The following is a 21,803-nucleotide window of genomic DNA, read 5'->3' as shown; positions in this document are numbered from 1 at the left end:
CACTCCCAGAACGACCTAGGGCAGGTACCTTTACCTTTCAGAACCTCAGCGCTTCATCTCTGTGCATTCCATAAGATGACAGGGAGTTGCTGTTGGAGCAAGAGGCACAGAGGCTGATGTAAACGTGATTTCCATTTCCTGTTGTGAGCCACACACCTCCCAGTCCCTCACTTTCACTTCTAGAAAAAACACATTCCCCAGACCAGCTTAGCTGGCGGCAGTCCAGTGTAAGGAGCAGGTACATTTTAATTTGCCACACCCACTGACTTCGTGCATTCTTGTTCTCCTCCTCCAGGGACTTTCCTGACTTCCTTCTGTAAATGAAGGAAAGAACACATGAGCATACTGTACATAAATATGCTTGGGAAAGCTTTCTTCCTTTTTTTTTTTTTTTTTTTTTTTTTGGTTAAAACCAAACTTGGTTTCTGTTGTAGGCGGCACATTCCCTAGACAGGCAGGGCGGGCTATAGAGGGCTGCCAGGGGGAGGGGGCAGTAAAAAGGGGAGGAGAGGCAGAGTATTAACTCACGAAGTGTGACAGCTGCTCTCTTATTTAATGGGGGTCTCTGGTCAGAAGGAGTCAAAAGTGTCTCCAAGACAGCAGAGGCATGGCAGAGGAGCTGGGGCTGGGCTTTGGGGAAGCAGCCAGAGTGGAAATGCTGCCGCTGCCAGAAGGCTGCAGACCGGAGGCCAGGGCCAGGCTAGCCGCCAGGATCAAGGCGTGCTTAACTGTCACCTGCTGCCTGCTGTCATTTCTCATCCTCACAGGACTTAGCACCTTCCTGATGGTTGGGCAGCTCCAGGCCCGTGGAAAAGACTGTAAGCTGAGGGTAAGTATCTTGCTCTTACCTAGGAAATCAGTGGTCTCTCTGCAGGCAGCCACACATTCTAGCTTGGGACGGAGCTGTTCATGGATAGCATTGCTAGCCTCCCTGTAAAAAGCAAATAGAGAACAGGAGGGTGAGAGGTGGAGAGGTCCCATCTGGTTCTTAACTTCGAATTTCCAAGGAATTGAATTGTTTCATCTCATGTTTATGCAAGAATAGCTTCACACTCCATATAATTTTTTATAATTACAATAATAGTGTGCTGATACTTTGGAAACATTCCTTTTCCTTAAGAACAAAAAGCTCTTAAATTATATTACATAATGCATGATTACTGAAGGGAAAGAACAGAAATTAAACTAAGGAAATGAAGAGGAAGCCTTCGTTAGAAATCCTTAAGGTGAAAACTATTAATGATCTAAAATATATAATTTCTTCCTGTTCTTAATAAAATGGGATATTCTGAGCTTCGCACATAGTATGATTTTGTTTCTATGGTAAATGAGTCCATGGAAGCATGATGCATAGGTGACTGTACTGTGTTCATATATGTGTGTGCTAAAATTTATTTAACCAATTCCTCTTCTTGGGTTTAGAAATATTTTTCAGTACTCGGTTAAGAATCTACTGACTCTGAGGTCTTGTGGGGCTGGAGAGGAGTTTAGCCACCAGAAGGATATGAGAGTAGTGGTAGGAGAATGAGTGAACAGGTGTCCAGGAGGAGACTTAAAGTCAGGGCTGGGGACTCCCAAGAAGGATCTGAAAGGCCAAAATATGTTATTTAAAGAATATTCTTTAGGGAAAAATGTACCACATAGTCTATGGTGACTGATTCAATCTTAATCTCAAAGACTTAATTCTAAACTAGAAAATAAGTAGCCTAATTGGAAGCCTGGTCTCTAATCAATCCTGGGCAATTTCCATGCTGTGGCTAATGTGTAACCTGCCACTCCATCAGGGTCAACAAACAGTGATTCAGGCAGCCACCTGACAGGGCTTATAAAACATAGGTATGTGCAGTTAGACCAAGAAGCCTGCTTATGTTAGAAGGGAACTGTAGAGACTGGGAAGATGGGAGGTCAGGCTGTGACCACAGGAAACACACACACACACACACACACACACACACACACACAGAGGCACTCCAGGGAATTCTCCACCTAGAAGGAAACAGCTGTTCTTGAACAAAGTATTACTACGTGGTCTCCAGCCACCTGTGCCTCCCTATACTCTAAAGGGATCCCTGACATACAATAAGATCCTTCTACCCAGGATGCTGTATGCAATCCCCATGTGGCAGAAGCCAGAGAAGGCCATCTAGGTGTAGTCCAGAGGAGGGATCTGGCAGGAGCAATGACCAGAAAAGAAGACCCATAAAGAAAGGTGCTGGGTGTCATCACAAACCACAACACCCCAGAGGCCCCTTCATGCCTCAGATGCTTGAGGTATGAACCACACTAACACCTAATATCCCCAACCCATCATGAAGAAAGCACTCTCCCTGGATGGGGGACAGAGATGCTTGGGGCTATTGTTTAACAGGCTACAGAGCATCTTAGTGTACCAAAACAGAAAAGAAAAGGGAGTGATATTGGGATGCACGGAGCCATCCAGATCCTGAAAAGAAGCATCTGGCCACTTAAGGAGCTTAAGGGAGAAAAACATTCATGAAACAGCTTGCAAAGGCTTAAACAGGGGCCTGTTTGCTGAGATGCACAGACAGAAGGAACACAGAACAGCAGGGAGCATCCAGGGTCAGTACCCTAAGAAGCAACTACCACCAGTCCCTTGGCATGGGGTAAAAGGAGTTTTAGAAGAGTGATTCTCAACCTGTGGGTCGAACCCCCCACAGTGGTAGCTTATCAGGTATCCCGCATATCAGATATTTACATCGCGACTCATAACAATATGAGGTAGCAACGAATAATTCTGTGGTTGGGGAGGCAGTCACACAACATGAGGAAGTATGTTGAAGGGTCACATCTAATTAGGAAGGTTGAGAAGCAGTTTTAGAGGGATCTAGTGGGGAGCTAACCTTTAGAAAGGAGCTAACTGGAAGATGCAAAGGTTTGGACAAAGAAAAACACAGGCAGAGGAGGCAGGACACACTGGCCATTTCCCCCTCTAGATCTTTAATCCCGTTTACCAGACTCATGTGGAAGTCAGGGCTCAAAGAAGCCAGGGAGCAGCCAGGCCTCACCAGAAAGGAGCCTTGCTGAGAAGGACAGAGGTGGAACTGGAGGCTTCTAAAAGAGCATTACTGATTCAGGGGACAAGGCAGGATGTGAAATCCCTGGAGGAAAAACTGGGCCAAAATATGGCTTTTGGGTCCCAGGACAACCCAGCTCAGCCATTTTTGGCCAAGTAGCAAACTGGCTCCTGGTTTTGTGTCTTTGAGCTCTGTTTTCTTCTCTGCCACAGGGGGGTGTTTCTGTCAGCATACTGGTAGTATTAATGAGACTCAGGCACGAGCGTTTTACATGTCTGGAATGTGGCTAAACCACATGCCAAGGATACTGGGATATAATCATCACTCTACGTCAGACAACCAGACAACCAACCACCAGGGAAACTTGATTTCAGGCCTCACAGAGTTTTGAGATTGATGCATGAGACTGGAAAGGATGTTGTGGAAGTTCTGGTGTCCCCTTGCCTGACCACAGGGAAGAGGTGCCATGGCTCTAGGAAGGCTTTCTGAGAGAGTCCAGGAAGGCTCCTGTGGAATATAAGACTGTGCTGAGGTTTCTGTCAAGAGATCTCCTTTGAGTTGAAAGTAAGCCACTCCTTTGTTTTGCAGATAGAAAAACTTAAGAGTGGGAGGTGGAATAAAGACACTGACCTACGCCTGTACCTGCAGCCAGAGGCAGATCAAAGCTTAAAACCAGACATCCTGAGCCCCGTTCTCCACCAGGGCAGCAGTGCTCACTCACACTCTAGGTTCTAGGTGTCACCCCACAAAAAGAATGCTTTCAGCAGCGCCATGGGGGAACGTCACGGCCACCAGCAGCCCCAGGCGAGTCCATCGAGGTGTTGCACAGATCTGCTGCAGCACTCGCAGAATCACCCACCTAGGACATGCAGCCCAGCAGGAAGTTAGGGCGGGGGACGGGAGGGGTCAGAAAGATTGCCTGGCTCACTTATGCCAAGGAAATACAATTGAAAACAAAATTGTTTCCTAACCCAGAAGACCTCTCTCTCAGGAAAGGCAGAAGAGAAAGAAAGAATTCTGTTCTTGAATAATCCTTAAGCCAAGACCTGATGCGCATGGTGAGTGATCTGCTTAGAGGCACGAAGAGATTGCAGCTGTACATGGGCAAACAGGCACAGCCAGCACCTACAAGCTCAGTGCGAAGTGCCAAGTGGCTCCTGGCATACATAACAGCAAATGTTGGTTTTCTGAAAGAGCTCACCTACATGTATGCATTTACAAACTCATGGAGTACCCAGGGAAGAGCTGAGAAATGAGTGCTTCTTGGAACAGCCAAAGAGGGAGAAGTGGGTGGCTGAGCCACCAGGAAAGAAAGGAAATGTTTATAAACATTACTTGAACAAAATGTATGTGTTCCCTGTTTTAAAAGGAGAAGTAGCAGTGGTGTGGTGGCTTAAGATCTTCAGATTTGTGGAAGGCACTAGGTTCATTTGCATTTTGGAAAAGCCATGGGTACTGAGTCGATATCTCAAACTTGGTCTGAATTCTAGGCTGGCCACTTGTTAGTACGTCATCGGCCTTCCCATGGCCTCTGCTTGCATCTGTATGAAATATGGGTAATTAAGAGCGAGGAATGTTAGGTGTCTGGCGGTGCTGGGGATTAGCCAAAGGCCGCACTTACATCATGCTGACCAGGGAAATTCCCTGCTCAGGGAGATTACTTCACAGAGCACAACTGACCTCCCCGCTATGGAATCTGCCATCAGGGCCAGAGAGCAGGTTTGGGTGCTGTGGGGCTTTTCTTGAATTAGGAGTGTCTCTGCTCCCCTTCTGCACTTCGGTCTTGCCCTATCATCGCAACCTCTCCCCTCAAGCTACTTCTTATCAATGGCGTTTGAGAATGATTCAGCTATCCTCCAAATAGTTGCCATTGCTCTAGAGCAGGTGCCCTGACCCCTCCGGCACTGGCACCCTAAGGCCTGGTCTTTGTTCCACCCCACTTCCCCCCAGCTCAGGACACGCTGAAGCCTCGTGGCTGCATGCCAGACATAGGGTGGTCCTGGATTCTGTGCAGTGGCTCTCCTGACTGTGTGGTAGGGCTTTCTGCTCAGGGCTGCACTCCTGTTACTCTGGACTCCCTCCCCAGACCCTCCCCACATTCTTCTCAGGCCCCTTTAATCTCATCTCTCCAACCTTTCTGAAAATCTCTGCAAGACTCCACTGTTTGCTGCACTCTCTTCTCTACCCTATTTCCTTACCCCACACTCCAGAAAAGTCTGGAACACTGTAAATGATCAATAAATGCTAGCTCTATTTCCTCCTGGAAGGACGCCCAGCAGTGCCTGGTGAAGACAGTCACTTCAGTTTTCTGAACGGAAAGGGGATATAGTACTGGGTCTTCCCTGTGCCTCAGACTCTGTACATAAAGTGAGGGAATGAATGAGCTTCCTTCCTAGCACTGTAGTGGGAATTCTGCAAGACATCTGGAAAGCTATAGGCAAGGAAGGATGCTCCCCAGAGGAGTTCCCTAGCCACTCCACCTTGGACAGGCCTCTTATCTTGCCCAAGTTGTTTCCTGTTGAAGGTAAATAACCGTAATCCTCAGCATTGTCTAGAAGAAACAAACAGCTGAGATAGAAGAACCATGTGCCTGTCATTCCCTTAGTGGAGCCACCCCTGGTGTAACCAGAGGAAGCCCTGCGTGGAAGAGTGGCTTGACTCAAGAGTTAGGTTGTGAGCAGCTGGCAGAGAAGACAGTAGCAGTTCAAAGGCAGAACAAGCTGCAGATGCGCATCCCGGGTGGTCATGGCTGCAGCACAGAACTGGTTAGTTCCTGAGCTGAGCGGAGCTGTCACTCGCTCTAGTGAGCCCACGCCGCAGCAAGCCCCATTCTAGCTTGGCAAATCCTGTGTCCTCTCGCAGCTACCTCGCAGTGCCAGACACCACAGCCCTAGCCCAGTGTGAAGTTCTCTCCCAGCCTGAATCTCATTGCCACACAGCAGTGGTCAGCAGCAGCAAGCTGAGAATTTGACGTGGACAGGGGTTAGTTCGGCTTCCTCAATAAGTTCACATTGTGAAAAGGCAGAGTCCGGAAGCCACCTATGGAGCTGGGAGGCCTCTGGAGTATCTGCGTTTGGGGAAAGGAGTAAAGCCCAGACTCTCCTAACAGATCCTAAAATCTGTTGCTTCTCATGAAACAAATCCAACGGCAACTTTTGTTTATAGCCAAAGCTATAAAACCCAGAGAGGAAAGTGCAGACACCACAAGCTAGGAGAATTGTTTGGGCCCAAAGAAAGAGAGAAATGAAATGAATTGATAGTGACTTCAAGTGTGGCCTCTCTGGGCCAGAAGGATAGGCCTGCCAGGAAAGAGTCACCAAGGTCAGCGTACTTGCCAGAGTCAGGAGTCAAGAAATAACAAAATTGGGATTTCCAAATTTGGTCTGCTACAAACCCCTGACTCTTCACTCCAGCCAGGTCAAATACACAACTTCAAGCCTGGTCCAGGCCAACACAGAGGATGAGGCAATGAAATGACCTCAAGATAAACATTTCCAGTTGGATTTATCCTTGAGAGAAAAAAAATACAGAGAGAGGAAGCCTCAAATACCCTGATTTCTGTAGACATGCAGGGGGAAGTATCATGTGTCGTAAAACATGAATGTCTTTCCAATTGCAGCATTTATGACAGCAAGAAACTAATATAATTTCCTGTTTGTGAGTAGCACGGATAGAGCAGGTGACTACAGAAGTGGGAGGGGAGGCTAAGCGCATCATTAATTAAAAATACACTCACAGGGACAATTCTGGGGAAATGCCAGGAAATCTCAAAGACTGACTCTCTGCTAGCTTGCTTACGTTGTATTCACTGTTAATGTTTATAGGAAACCTGTGTGTGTTAGACCCTGAGTTTGGTCCAAAGGTTCAGATCCCAGGCCCTCTCCCTACCTTTGACTGCCACTACTTCCTTTTGTTTTCCTTTTTTTTTTTTTTACAATTTATTCATTATATAATCCCAATTGACACCCCCTCCCTCAGCTCCTCCCAGTCCCACCCTTTCTCCCTCTTCCCCCCTAGTCCACTGAAAGGGGGAGTTCTCCTCCCCTGCCATCTGCCCAGAGCCTATCAAGTCTCATCAGGACTGCCTGGATCCTCTTCCTCTGTGGCCTGGCAAGTGACCAAAGAGCAGTCAATTGAGTTCATTACAGAGGCAGCCCCTACTCCCCTTACTTGGGAACCCACTACAGACTGAGCTACCAATCGGCTACATCTGGGTCTAGGTCCTCTCCTTGTTTGGTGTATCAGTCTCTGCAGGAGCCTTTGTGCTCAGAATATTTGGCTTTGTTGGGGTCCTTGTAGGGCTCACAGAGAGGACAGGAGACAGTACTTTCTTAAGGTCTTTAAACCCCTATGAAGAAGCTCAGCTTTCACAGACTGTTAAGAGGCTCACACACCAATGCCCAGCACAGCCCAGCAGGCCATAGCACTTGGCCAAGTGGTTCCTCCTTCCTCCAGCTTTTCTTCTTCCCAGTTTGAAAAAGTAGCTTCAGCCAAGAAATGTGTATAGCAAAGGACACAGTCAGTTTGATCCAGGAGTCACTATGAGCCAACATACCAAAAAAAAAAAAAAAAAAAAATCAATGAAAGAAAAAAAAATCATTGAATAGTGAGATTGTTGCCGCCTGCAAGGGGGTGAATAGGAAAAGTACCAGTTATATTTCAAGGATTAATATATGTTGCATGTTCTGGACATCCCACTCTCACTAAGATGTATGATCATGAGAGTGCACGTTAGCTCTTTTCATTTTTTGTTTTGCTTTACATGATTCTGTTTTCTCCCCATCCATTGTAACTTTCAATTAACATTTCCAGAGCCCTAACTATGTTCCATGCAGACTCTGGGGAACCTTAGAGACCATGGTATTTATTAACATGCTATTAACATTGCTACTCACCTTTAAGTTGCTAAAATGTTGTTTGCTTCTTATTGATATTGTTGTTGCTGTTGTTGTGAGGCTTACTACTTTATTAATGTGTACAAGTGTCTTGTCTGTATGTCTGTATGTGTACCACATGCATATCTGCCCAAGGGGGTCGAAGGCACTGTCAGATCCCCTGAATGGCAGCTACAGATGACTGTGAGCCACCCCTGTGAGCGCTGAACTGTACCTGGGCCATCTGCAAGAGCAGCAAATGCTCTCAACTGCTTACAACCTCTCCAGGCCTAAAAGGTTTAAATTTAGCCAAAAATACCTCTCTCCTCAATTTCTGAGTTGAGAGGCGCTAGCTAAAGTCACTGAATCTGAGCTTTGCTGCATTGCCCCCTCCTCTCTGCCTCTGTCTTTCTGAGACCTTAGAGTCTTCAAATTTTGCAGATTACATAAACCAGTAATAATATAAGCACTTCCTTGAACACTGGGGATAGGGCAGTAAGGGCAGATCATACTTTCTGCCTAGCAAATTCTCCTACAGAGGGAAAATGTTGTCACAGAAATAGAATGGGAATCTGATTCTCAGCCCACAATTTGAGAGGTCATGTAAAGGGGATATGTCCCATTCTTGAGGTGTGGCATGTGGCCAGGGTACATTTGGATTGGTAGACTAACGCCACAGTCTTTGGGCGCTGTCTTCTCTTCGGTACCCAGAGTCATCCAGAAGTGATGGGAGGAGCTGCGCCCAGAGGACAGGAAAGTTGTCTTACTGCCCTGCTGTTGCCAGGAAAGCAGGCATTAGGACAGCTTGGTTCTTGAACCTTTCCCCAGACAAGTTACCGTTCCATGAACCCCCATGCCTCATTTATGGCTGAACCCTATCACAGTAATTTTCCTTCCATAGCTGTCATTTTAAAAAAAAATCAGTTCAGTAAAGAAAAGGGAGAGTCCCGGCGCAGGTTTTTCCTTCAGCTTCTGAGAGTGGTATGGTCTTCAATACCTTCCAGCAGAGCACCAGCTCAGCCTTCATATCTAGTGGCGGTCTGCATCACTAAAATCCATGCATCCCAACCATATATGAAGACAAAATATGTGTCCAAGTAATAAAAATGCACCAGAGCCATCAGGAACCTGTGTGCATGTCCTGGGAACCAGCTCACAGCCCAGGAATTCTCAGTCCAAGAGGAAAGTCCCAAAACTTTTGCTGAGTGTCTGTTCAGCCCCACATAAGCAGGATGGAAGGTACAGTTTATCAGCAGAGAAGTAAATGAAGTAACAGAAATCCAACCAAGGCAGGTACACTTTTTTCTTTTATCATGAGGAAATTCAATCAAGATCTCTCCAATTATCTTTGAGTACCTCACTTCCCACTTTCTCCCTCACCAAATAACCAATCCCTTTAGCAACTCTGCCTATAGCAAATCAGACACAAGACAGAAATCAGGCCACTTCTGGGACGCATCTCTACCCCTCAAGCCAGCAAAGTTATTAATGTAGGACAGTTTGTCCCAGTAATTGAATAATTGATTAAGCTTTTCAAAGATGCTAGGTGAATAGCCAGCCATAGCGTCTTCATTCCCTAGCAAAAACCTTGCCAGTTTCCAGCTGTCCCATGTGCAATTGGTCCTTCTTATTCTTGCACAGGCTGTTAGCCTTATCCAGTGTAGCTCTTCCTCCTTCATCATGTGGGTAAAGGCACTCACTTTAGGACCCTCCTGGTGAAAGGAAAAAACAAAAGCAAAAAAACAAACAAACTAGCACAAGTTGTAGTCAGGGCTCCACAAATGCACTGTGCATGTACACACTAAAATGCTAATATTTGTATATAGAACTGCATTGTGAAGGACATGAGGAGCCACCGAAGGATTATGGGTACAAAAGGATCTTGATCATAATAGAATCCCCTCTAGTTAGTCCTTTAGAAAGGAGCTTGAAAATAGATGAAAGGAAGAAAGCAAAGGCAGGAAGGTCTACCAAGCAGCTGTAGGAGGGCCAGTAGCGCAGCAGGAACAGCTGGGCACATTGGTACACACTCTACAGTGTTGGAGCCTGCTCCCTTGCATTCACACAGATATGCACACGCCCTCAGTCACAGCACATACATGTGTACATGCAGATCTTAATTTTCAGATTAAAATGATCAGATGACCATGATAGTAGGAAGTAACCTGTTACTGGAGGCTATGTAATTACAACATCCAAATCAGAGGACTGGCTTGTAAAGGCGTGCAAGTGTGTGAAAAGGTGATGTAATTGTTAGTGAGCTAAGGGCCTGCCTTGCACTAAGCCTTGTGCTTGGGCCAGTGAGTGGTGGTTCTTACATTTTCCATATGTACTTTGAACTGACTGGGGCATTTTCTTATTTGAGTTTCACTTCAACTCTGCAAGTCATTTAGGTTTGGGGGTATTAGTGCCCCCAGTTTATAAGTGGGTACACTAAACTCAGAGAGGGAAGGTGTCTTTCTCAAGATCTTATCATTGACGAAGGACAGAACCACAATCCAAACGCATCTCTACCTGGTGTCAAGGCAGTTGCTTTCCCTCTATGGTAAGAAATCTGAAATGAATCATGAACTAAAATTTTGATTCTGCATTGTTCTGTGAAAACAAAGAAGAATGACCAGGCTGATGGGAAGGGATGTGTAGTCATTATTTCTTTGACTAGATAATTTCTTAAGACTCAAAGAGACAAATATTATACATTTTCTTTCATATGTGAATCCTCAATTATACACAATCATTCATTGAGAGAGAGATGGATATAGATGCTATAGATACAGCTCTAGAGAGGTGGATTGCATGGAATTAAAAGCAGAACTATCTGGGGAAAAGAAGAGTAGATGGGGGAAAGGGGGAGAAGAATCAGAGAGGGTGAATATGGTCAGAGCTGATGATACACTTGAGTGAGTGAGAATGTCTTTACAAAGTCCTCCATGATGCACAACCAGCATGTGCCGATAAAAAGAATAGTTCCAACCTTCAAAGTAGAGTGGAAAAAACTAAGTAACTCCCACTCTTTGTTTACTACAGCAATGACAGGCTGCTGAGCTCTCCTAATACATCAGGAAAACCCCTCAAGCTAAGATACAAAGAGAGAGGAAGGCCATTGAGGATCTCTAGGAAAGAAGTGTGGAGATGAGGGAGAGATTCTTACCTGAGATATCCCAATGGCATCTCCCTATCAGCAAAGAACCCAGGCTTAGAGAGCAGCAGAGTCTTATGGGCAGCTGTGTGGGTTTTTGAGGTAGACAGACTATAAATAGACTGAACTGTACTTTCTTTCTCAACAGGCTATACCAGAACAAAAGTCGGAACCTTCAGCACAGCCAGTTTGTAAGTGTTCATCCTTGATGCCTTTTCTTATGGGAGATAAGGACATTGCTGATGGTTTTAGTATTTTAGCATTTGGAGGTGGGTCTTTAATTGCCGAGTTGGTGAATCGAGGGCTGTAGAAGGACCTAAGAAAGAGCGGGGCAACTCCCTCATTGCTTAGAAGGCAAAGGAATCTTCTAACTACATGTATGGTCCATGGCCTGAATCCAGACTCCCAGCTCAGGGATGAACTAGGCAGTGTGGCCTTCAGCCTGATCATTCCAGCTGTCTACATTCCCCTCTAACAGTGGCTACCCTCTCTGGTGAGGTGAGTGTAGATGAAATTAGTCAACCCCATAAGGAATGAGAGTGGTTCTCAAAACAGCAAACATAAACAATAGATTTTGCTGTTTATATTCAATACCATCTTTATTACTATAGAACATGTTTAACTTTAATATTAAAGTCAGCATGAAATGATAGGGTCCTTCTCAAAGACTAATAAGAAAAAAGGTCCAGAAAGGAAAAGGATTGGTCAAGGTCATGGAGTGACAGAGTGGATTCTTTTCACCCCCCATCTCAGCTCTGTTGAGTCATCCATGCTCTTCAGTGGATATAGTAAAAGAAACATAAAGAATATGAAAGATCAGCTGGCCCTTGCAGAAGAGCCTGAAGAAAAAAGCAATTATCCATGGTTTAGTAGGCCCTGACTCAGAGCCAAGAACCATGTGGACACGACATCCAAGGTAGAGATTGCTGTGCCCATCTTAGAGACAAGAGAATAGAGTCCAGGCTAGGCAACTTGCCCAAGGTCCTTTGTACTCAGACTCTTCCTCCTGAGTCTCCCACTAGCCCAGTAATGTATCCTACAGATACCGCATGCCAATCGAAAGCCCATGAGGCATGACATGGAATTGAAATGGATAGGATTTAGGTCCTCCCCCATCACAGCTGCTGTCTTCAGTCTGTTACCCATTATCTCCACTCTGTTACCCATTACTCAAAGCATGTTTCTCCTTTTGTTACAGACACACCTTCCAGAGCCAAGCCAAGGGCACACCTGACAAGTAAGCCTTCTTGTACTTCCTTGGACACGATGGGTCATAGACCTGAGATTTCTGTTTTACTATGTTTACCAAAACTTACAGTGATAGTTTCAAGTTGGCAACAGAATTGACAAGTCAAGGATTTTGAATAATTTCTTCCCTGTGATAGATCCAAGGTCCCATGTCTCTTGTGTGCTCTCTCCTTTTCAGTCAGCCTTCTACCTGTCTTTCCTGATTTTCTCTTCCGTGCACATATCCCAGCATGCAGAAGTTGCTTTCCTCCATCTGGATCTCATAACAGAGGACAGATGCCTGGACTGACTTGAAGGGGCTGAGCAAATAGCTCGGTGGATCAAATGCTTCTTGTTTTAGAACCTGAGTTAAGATCCCTAGCATCCATGCAAAACTCCAGGCATGGTGATGTGTGCCTGTGATGCCGGCATGCAGGGGTGCAGAGTCAGTCAGAGCCCACAAGCTCACTGGGCATCCAGGCTGGCTGAAACAGTCAGCTCCAGGTTCAGCAAGACCTGTCTTAAAAACTAAGGTGAAAGGCGATAGAGGATGATGCTTGGTGTCAACTTCTGGTTTTCACAGGGGCACACACAGTTAAACACACACACAGAAGCACACAACACATACACACGTGAAAAAACACTGAGAAAACTCAGGCTTAGACAACAATTTGCATGCTCAAAGTCAGATGTATAGTCTGTGGAAGAGTTCAAAGTCAAGCTTGGCTTTCCAAGCTGCAGTTCTCATGGCAGCATGTTTCCTATCCCAACTCCAACTGCTGCTGGGCTGACATAGCTTATTGTATTTGGTGTGATATGGCTTGCCTTTCTGGAGACATAATGGGACACAGTGAAGAAACAGAGACCACTAGATACAACTGGTAAAGATATCTGTATGGAAGCTCCAGAGCTTTTCATGATCCACTTAATGGAGAAACTAGAAAAGTCCACACCTATTCAGGACATGTGCCAAGCTTGCAAAAGATACCCTAGTCCAGTCAGCAATGGGAAAGATGCCTTAGATTACAGTGGTTCTCAACCTTCCTAATGTTGTGACCCTTTAATGAAGTTCCTTATGTTGTGGTGACCTCCAACCATAGAATTATTTTTATTGCTACTTCATAACTGTAGTTTTGCTACTGAGCAGTATCCCTGTCCCTAAGATCATAGAATATAAGTTTTCTGATGGCTGCAATCCACAGGTAGAAAAACTGCTGCATTAGAAAGTCCAGTATATAGGTTTCTGGTCACCCATTAGATGCTTAAGTTGTGAAATTACTTCCTAAAACAGAAACTATTCCCCAAACTGTACATAATGGTAATTTCTGTGAGTTTCCAAAGTATTAAGATGTTTTTGTTGTCTCTAGGAGTGATACTTTAGTTGCACATTATCCTATTTGACACCAGTGGTTTGAATCAATTTTGGTTCTATTCATTTCCTTTAACTACAGACATATTTCATAAAGCGTTGGATAATATGTTTATATAATGTAAATTTAGTAGTGATGGAAACATAAAAATATATAAAACATAAAATTGGCAAGGCTTGCTCTTTAATCTGTCTAAATGAAACATACTGCTTTATCTGGACAGAAAAAAATATCCCAACTGTACCAGCCTATTGTAATCTATAAAATGCCCATATTTGTTCTGCCCACTTAATCTTCAGAACAAAGCTCTAAAGAACCCTATCCTTGGCTTCCAGACAAGACACTGAGGTGCATAGGAGAAAACCAACCTGCACAAATGATTAAAGAGCTTTGTGTAGTGCCAAATCAGAGTCGGTACTGGACCCCAGTGGCCCAAAGCCCAGCTTGCTTTCATTCCACAAGTCTATTTGCATTGACTTACATTTGGCCCTGTCAGTGTGGGAAAAGAATTGCCAAAGTATTCAGACTCTCTGGTCCCAACATGTCCTGGGATAATTCATTATTGATTACTGCCTGTTTTGTGACATTGGGCCTTAGCATTGTGATGTAATGAGAGGGTTGCTCTCTCTCTCTCTCTCTCTCTCTCTCTCTGTGTCTCTATTTCTTTCTGTGTCTCTCTCTTGCACTCTCTCTGTCTCTCACTCACTCACTTTCTCTCCTTTCCTCCCTCTTCTCTCCTCCCTCCTTCTTTCTTTTTGGAACAGAGCTTTTCTGAACCAAGAAAGCGAGTAAAGATTAATGTATTCCCCAATAGCCATAGATTTTGTACCTTTTTAAATCCTTCCCACAAGTATTATTTATCTTTTTTCTTTAAGGAAAGACATGCCAAATAAAAGCAAATACAGATCTAGTAAGATAACTCATTATACAGAAGGAATTTTTCCAGAGGGAGGGAGGAGAGAGAGAGGAAGGTACAGTTGTAAATTCCATAATGGTGGGTAATTGTCTCCAGGCCCTCTGGCAGACAGTCCAATCTTTGGATGCTAAATTCCCTTATATAAAGATGATGTAGCCTTGACAAAACCTACACATGCGTTCAGGAATGAGGACTGAGAGGGTCTGGTGCCTGGCCTTGCCCTGCATAAGCAAGCTGTTAGCAGTAAAGTCTTTTCAGGTATACAGAAAACTGAGGGGATTTCTTAACTTTCACTGTGTCCATGTCAACAGCAACTTGTAAATGTGAAAATCTTTTATAGTGATCCAAATATGAGTGACCATGCCCCAAGACACAAACTTAAATTATCAGGAATGCCACAGTTCTGACTGTGAAAGAGGTTGCACAGCCTCTTAGGAAAGTGAATACAGGAGGCAGGGACTAGAACGATGGCTCCGTCTGTAAAGTGCCTGCTACGCAAACATGAGGATTCAAGCTTGTATCAGCAGTGTCCACCCAAAAATCTAGGCACAGCCCCTTATGCCTATATCTCTAAGACTGGGGGGGCAGAGACAGGTGGACTCCTAGAACTTTCCAGCTAGCCAGTCTAGCTCAGTGAAAAATGCTGTGAGATAACTGAGGAGAACACCCAGCTTCTGTCTCTGGCCTTCACACACACATGAACTTGCATGCAAACACACACACACACACACACACACACACACACACACACACACCAAATAGGAAAATGCCCAAGACTTTATAAAAAAACACAGGTTCTGACCTGGGCCAACTAAACTTCTCTACCATATTTGCAGTTCTGAGACAAACTTCAGCGCCACCTCTACAAAATCAGTTCACCGCTCTACAATGGGAGCATGAGCTAGGGCTGGCCTTCACCAAGAACCGGATGAACTACACCAACAAATTCCTGGTGATCCCAGAGTCAGGAGACTATTTCATTTACTCCCAGATCTCATTTCGGCGGACCACATCTGAGTGTGGTGCCATCAGCCAACGGAGACGACCAAACAAGCCAGAATCCATCACCGTGGTCATCACCAAGATGACAGACAGCTACCCTGAGCCTGCCCACCTCATCACAGGGACCAAGTCTGTGTGTGAAATAAGCAGCAGCTGGTTTCAGCCCCTCTACCTTGGGGCCATGTTCTCCTTGGAAGAAGGGGATAGGCTGATGGTAAATGTCAGTGATATCTCTTTGGTGGATTACACTAAAGAAGATAAAACTTTCTTTGGAGCCTTCTTGCTATAAGAGAAAAACAACCATCATTATGTGGGACTCCTCTGTCTCCTACTTCTCAATTTTCTGTGCTCATATGGAACTATAAGCAGGGGTTTAGAGGGATCAGGGATAGGAGACCTGTGCCTCCATGCTTTCATTTCCTTGGTGTAAATCACAACAATACTAACAGGAGCGGGGGACTGGCCATGCTCCTTTAGCTGACGTGACTGTGACTGGTCTATAAATCAGAAATTCATTCACTTTCCAGAAACAAATGAGGCCACTGGAAGAAGCCATATCAACTTCTGTGCATCCTGTACTGTCTGGCCTAGTCAGTAACCTTTATAAGATCAATAATATCTCCACAGGGATGCTTGGCTCAATGATCAAACCTAGCATCCCACCAGGAGACTACATCTTGGATGTGGAATGGCCAAGTACTCCCAGCACCACAGTCTCTATTAGAAATGCCTGTGTCATGGCTGATGCCGCAGAGAAGGGTGGTGGCGCACTTGGCATCATCACTGAACAGGCTATCTGCTAGGAGAACCTAGAAGCAGAGCTGGGCAGTGTGCCTCTCATACATTGCCTGGTAGAGCACCACTATCGAAATTTGTCGAGTCGTAGTTTATTATGAAATTTCTCTCTGCTGCCTACGGACCCAGGTTGTGCACTGTCTAGCTTTTGCTAAGCCAGCTTACATTGGCCCCGTTCTGGTCTTCAGCTTCTTGAAATAGCACAGTAAGAGCACAGGAAAAGGGGAGGTCACCTCCCTTTGGTTCTTTAGAGAGGAAATCACATGTGGAAGAAGCTAGGCAGCCAGAGATCACCTGGAGGAAAGGGTGTCCCAGAAGAAAGACTTATTTTTTTTGCTTAGGTCTAAAATGAGCTTGGTAAAAAGGTATTCTCCTTACTGAACCTTAGAGTAATGTTTATTGGTCAATTGAAGATGGTTCGCTAATGACTCCAGTCTGACTCCAGGGTCAGAAAAGAGACTACAATGCTCTCTCTGCATCTATCTCCATTGGTGCATGAAAGCACTAAGCAACACAGAATTATGGAAAGGGACTTTCACAAAAGCAGCCAGAGAAACCTGCTCAACTTCTCTGGTAAGCCCAAGATTTGTGTCAAGGGGTTTCAAAACTGCCCAGGAGTAATCTGGATGGCTTGCAAGCTTATCCAAGGCAGGAAGCTCCTGATGTCCAAAGACATTTGAGGCTTCATTCCTACCATGTATTCACCCCTGTTTATTGAAGATTAGAACTTATTTTTTTCTGTTGATTTTGTTAAGTTCTTAATATATATGTATATATACCATGCATATATATCCAGGAAGGCATCATCAAACATCGCTGATGAGACTCAGATCAAATGAGCTTTTTAAACATGTGAGGAAATCAGGTGTGATGGCACACATCTGTATTCCCAGCACATGGAAGGCTGAGCTAGGAGGCTTGCCCTAAGTTTGAGCACACCCTGGGATAAATAGCAATCTTCAGGCAAGCCCTGGCTACACAACAAGTCCTTGTCTTAAAAAAAAAAGAAAGAAAAGAAAAAAAGAAAAAAACAGGCTGCTCCTTAAAGATAATATATTCAAGGATTAGGGAGAGGGGGTGTGTTTTGGAAAATAGTTGATTTAGTGAGAAATGCTTTGCTGGTTAAATTGATCTCAAAAGGCTGCTCAAATTGATCCCGTAATCATTTACTTAGTATTTACTTGTCCTGAGGACAGAAAAATAAATTATTTTATTCTAGATCCACTTGTTCTAATAGATTGGCATCTCCATTGTCTGTGGAGCTTTTAATCACTCTGTTTGTATTAGCTAATTAATTAGCTAACTTGAAACAGATTGATATTTTCTTATTATGAACATGGGTGCCATTTGATGAAAGACGGTCATTAACAAAATGATTCGTATTTCCTCGTAAGTGTGTTTTTTCAATAGCTATGCAAGGGCAGTGCCCATAAATAAATAAGTGAGAGGGAAATGTAAGGATACAATTTCCTGTGGTGAAACCAGCACTCAAACAATATACACAAAGAAGTTTGGGTTTTGTTGTTGTTGTTGTTTAACTCTCCTCAAATTTTAACAGGAACACCTTTGAAATTTTTAGAACTTTATGGATGTCCTAGAGGTGCTTTGATAAGCCTAAGTTCCCAGCAAAAGCCAAAACCAGCATGCAGAGTGGGTAACTTGAATTTTGCCCTTCGCTGGTTTTAGATTTGTTTCTCAGAACATGATTCCTAGGTTGTAATCTCTGAGGCGGGTTTCTTTACTTACTTTGGTGCAGTGAGAAAAAAGGGAAAGTGTACTTTCACCACTTCATTTCTTGGTGCGTATCAGCAGGGCATGCCAGAGTGCTTGGACCCATTTCAGTGCAAGCTACGTCACCCCCCAAGGAAATTCCAAGTCTGTGCCTGTCAGTAACTCCTCCGGATTACGGAAGTCCACGAGTCCACTGCGCACAAGGCACAGCCATTGCCAGCACTCTCTTGGATGGTATTTCTCTCAAGTTCTTACTCAATCAGGTTTCCATAATTGTGACACTGGGGATTAATTGCTAGAGCAGGTTTGTTTATAGTCTGTTCCTTGCAAAATACATGCAGATATGTTTATGGCCTCAAAATCCCCTGGTTTTTTGCTTTTTTTTTTTTAAGGGCTTAGAGTCCTGGGAGTGTTTTGATGTTTTCAGTAATATTTTAAGCTGGCATTATTATCCTGAATCTTAGCAGTGTTATAACACATTGGCTGCTAGCCTTTGGGGAATTAGTGAGCCCATTAGCAGTGGTGACAGTATTAGATCAGAGTAGCTACATTCATGCTTTGCCTATTCTATCACAGTTAAAACTTCCTTAGTTCTGTGACACATTTGTCTCCACCTCTTCCATCTATCCATCTTAATGAGACTCAGAAGTCCAACCTTCATTTACTTCTCTACTACACAATGTGTTCACGCAATAGCCAGAACTCTACTCTTGGCAAGTGGCATTCAACTTGAAGCAACTAGAGGAGAATTTGAGGAAAGACAAGAGAAGTATCTTTGACCACCTACGGGACAATGTAGAAGGACAAGGAAAGGGCCTACACATGGTGGTCAAATCTCCACCTTCTTCCCTAATCCAATTTTCTGCCCCCAAACAGATTTATTTTCTTGTAGTTATTGCTAGTTCTCTGGAGAGAGTCAAGCAAAAAGAGAGTTTTGTAGATGCTATTGCATTATGGAGGTCAGGGAAGGGATTAAACAAAAAGGGTTCCTTTTCCAAATCTATGGCCATGTGGCCACTCTTTGGTGGACTTCTATTTGATCATGACAAGCATGAGAGCCCTGCCAAGAGTTCAGTGATTTCCAATGAACTAGAGAAAGCTCTTTTCCCATCAACTCTAGGATCTTGACCAGTAGAGAAAATGTCATGGGATTTTTAGAGCTGATAGGAGCTGAAGTTTATCTATCCAAACTTACGTCACTTCAAGAATGAGGAGAGACAGGGTAGAAGATGGGACATACGAGGTGCAGCATTGGGCAGTAGCTCGGCAGTGCTGAGACTAAACTGTACTTCCTGTCCCCTGATATCATACTCAGCAGTCTTTCCATTTATTTATTTATTGGTTTTGTTTATTTTTTGAGCACCTGTCACACCTAGATGCTGTCACACCAAAGAGGGTCTGTGACAGGCAAATCTTGAAATGCTGTGTGCACATAAGAGGAAGAAGATTTGTAGTAATGAGTAAACAGAATAGTGAACTTACATGATTTTGGTCTTATAGCCATTAAGACACCACCTACCCCTCTTTTGTCTCAGGGGGTATTCAGACTGAACAGATGTAGGTGTTCATTTGATTTTATTGATAAGCCCCATGTGCTTTCTTTGGTTGTATGTTTTATGTTAAAACGTCACATCACTGTGGTAAAATGCATATTGTATGTTGTTGAGTATATAATTAACTGGTATGCATCCCATGTATAAATTCTAATTTCTGTAAATAAAAAATTATGTTAACATATATAACAGTTGTAATTTAATAAACTGACATTGAAGGTTACAGAATTTTGATTATGTCAATTTTTTGTCAATCAGTTCACTTACTTTTTTCTGGGTTATTATCCAAGGGTAATTTCTTGGGGTGCTTTTAAAATGTGTCTAGGAGCTAGAGGGATGGCTCATCCTTTATAATGCTTGCAACACAAGCAAGAGAATGAGGAGTTTGGGTCCCCCAAGTCTACATGAATGTTGGGTTGGAGTAGCAGCCATCTTGTCTCTGGCTTCGAAAAGGGAGAGAGGGATCCCTGAAGCAAGCTAGCTGGTGAGACTAGCTGCCATCTATGAGCTCTGGGTTCAGCGGAGAAATCCTGCTTCGCTGAGTAAGATGGAAAGCAATTGGGGAAGATTCCTGACATCAACCATGACCCCGCACTTACGCATGTTCATATATATTCATGCACCCAAGCACACATGTGTGTCCTCACATATGAGAACATGCACAGTACATACACATATACATATAAAAAGTGCATCTAGCTAGTTGTTGCTCAGCATATGAATGATCCTGAGACCAAATCCGATCGAGCCACACTAGTAAATGAGAAAGAGAGAGAGAGAGAGAGAACAGGGTGAATCGGTTGGCTTCCTGTAGCGAAGCAGAAGACTGCAGCTGACTGGCTTGGTTGGAGAGTGTCTGGAAGAATAGGTGTAGAGAGGAGCACTTGACGGAGCTGGGAGCCTGGATCTGAAGTCAGGCCTGGGCATCTCATGCAAAGAGCAACCAGGGGCTGGGGAGATGCTCAGTGGTTAAGGGTTCTCACTGGACAAGCGTGAGGTCCTGAATTCAGATCCTCAGTACCTATGTAGAAGGCCAGGGTAGCCACAGATACCTGGAACCCCAGTAGTGGAGGAGAGACAGAAGGATCACAGGGACCTGATGGTCACCAACCTCTGGAGAAAACAGCTGCAGGTTCATTGTGTATCAGGAGAAATGGTAGAGAGCGACAGAAGGAGACACCCGATGTCCTCCTTTGGCATACTGGCACATGCACTTGCACACATCTATGCACAGACATGCATACAAACAGCAACCGAATCACTCAATTACAGATAGGCATGGTGGTACATGCATGCAATGCCAGAACTCAATCGCCTAAGACAAGGAACCTGAATTCAAGGCCAGCCTGGGCTATAAAGTGAGATTCTGTAAAAGAAATAATAACAATAATAATAATAATAATAATAATAATAATAATAATAATAATAATAAAGGGTTCAACTACTTCCCGGAAGAGAAGACCACTTAGGGTGCTCAGTCAGTATTACTGTGAATTCCCTTAAATTGCCAATATGGAATGGAAGGTGGGGGGAATTGAGACAAGGTCTCTCTACATCGCCCTGTCTATCCTGGAACATACTGTATAGACCAGGCTGGCCTCAAACTCAGAGAGATCCACCTGCCTCTCAAGTGCTGAGACTGCGGGAATACATCACCATGCCCAGCATTAAACTGACATTTTTAAGATTAAAAAAAAAACCCACATATTAAAAAATGTATCTCTACCTCTAGAGGTAGAAACAGACACAAAGAGAGGGGTAGTAAGGCTCTGATCTCAAGCATTTGCCTCCAAATCTCCTTCCTTGTGAGCCTTGGAAAGACTCTAGGTCTTTCTGGAGGTCAGTTCCCTTCTCATTCTTGTGTGCCCATCCCTGGGAGTGACAGAACAGTTTGTTCTTTATACTTGTAGCATGAAATGAATCACTGGGAGCTAATACCAGTGAAAAATCATATCAGTTTTCCAGAGGGAAAATAGTAATGAAAGTCTAATGTAGTTCACTAAAAACAAGTTTTCCAACAGATTCTCCAAAGGACTCTCCATCCCCAGCAACTTGAGAGCAAAGCAATGAAGCCATTCACCTCTCCAGTGTTGGTCCAGTTACCTACAGGAGCAGCGACGAATGTGAGTCCCCAGTCCAAAGGAGCGATGCTGCCATTCTG

The 21,803-nt window shown here is 44.3% G+C and overlaps 1 protein-coding gene across 1 annotated transcript; it reads left to right on the top strand.

Annotated features, from left to right (window-relative positions):
- Positions 1 to 514: 514 nt before the first annotated feature.
- Positions 515 to 19,870, top strand: Tnfsf15 (TNF superfamily member 15). The gene is made up of 4 exons (XM_021663529.2): positions 515 to 829; positions 11,197 to 11,239; positions 12,247 to 12,285; positions 15,398 to 19,870. The coding sequence occupies exons 1-4, from the start codon at positions 608 to 610 to the stop codon at positions 15,850 to 15,852; spliced, it is 759 nt and encodes a 252-aa protein (XP_021519204.1). The 5' UTR covers positions 515 to 607; the 3' UTR covers positions 15,853 to 19,870.
- Positions 19,871 to 21,803: the final 1,933 nt, after the last annotated feature.

This window comes from Meriones unguiculatus, chromosome 3 (genome assembly GCF_030254825.1).
Source record: "Meriones unguiculatus strain TT.TT164.6M chromosome 3, Bangor_MerUng_6.1, whole genome shotgun sequence".
Taxonomy (NCBI): domain Eukaryota; kingdom Metazoa; phylum Chordata; class Mammalia; order Rodentia; family Muridae; genus Meriones; species Meriones unguiculatus.
The sequence above is the reverse complement of the archived record's forward strand: the minus strand, read 5'-3'. Positions and strand labels throughout refer to the sequence as shown.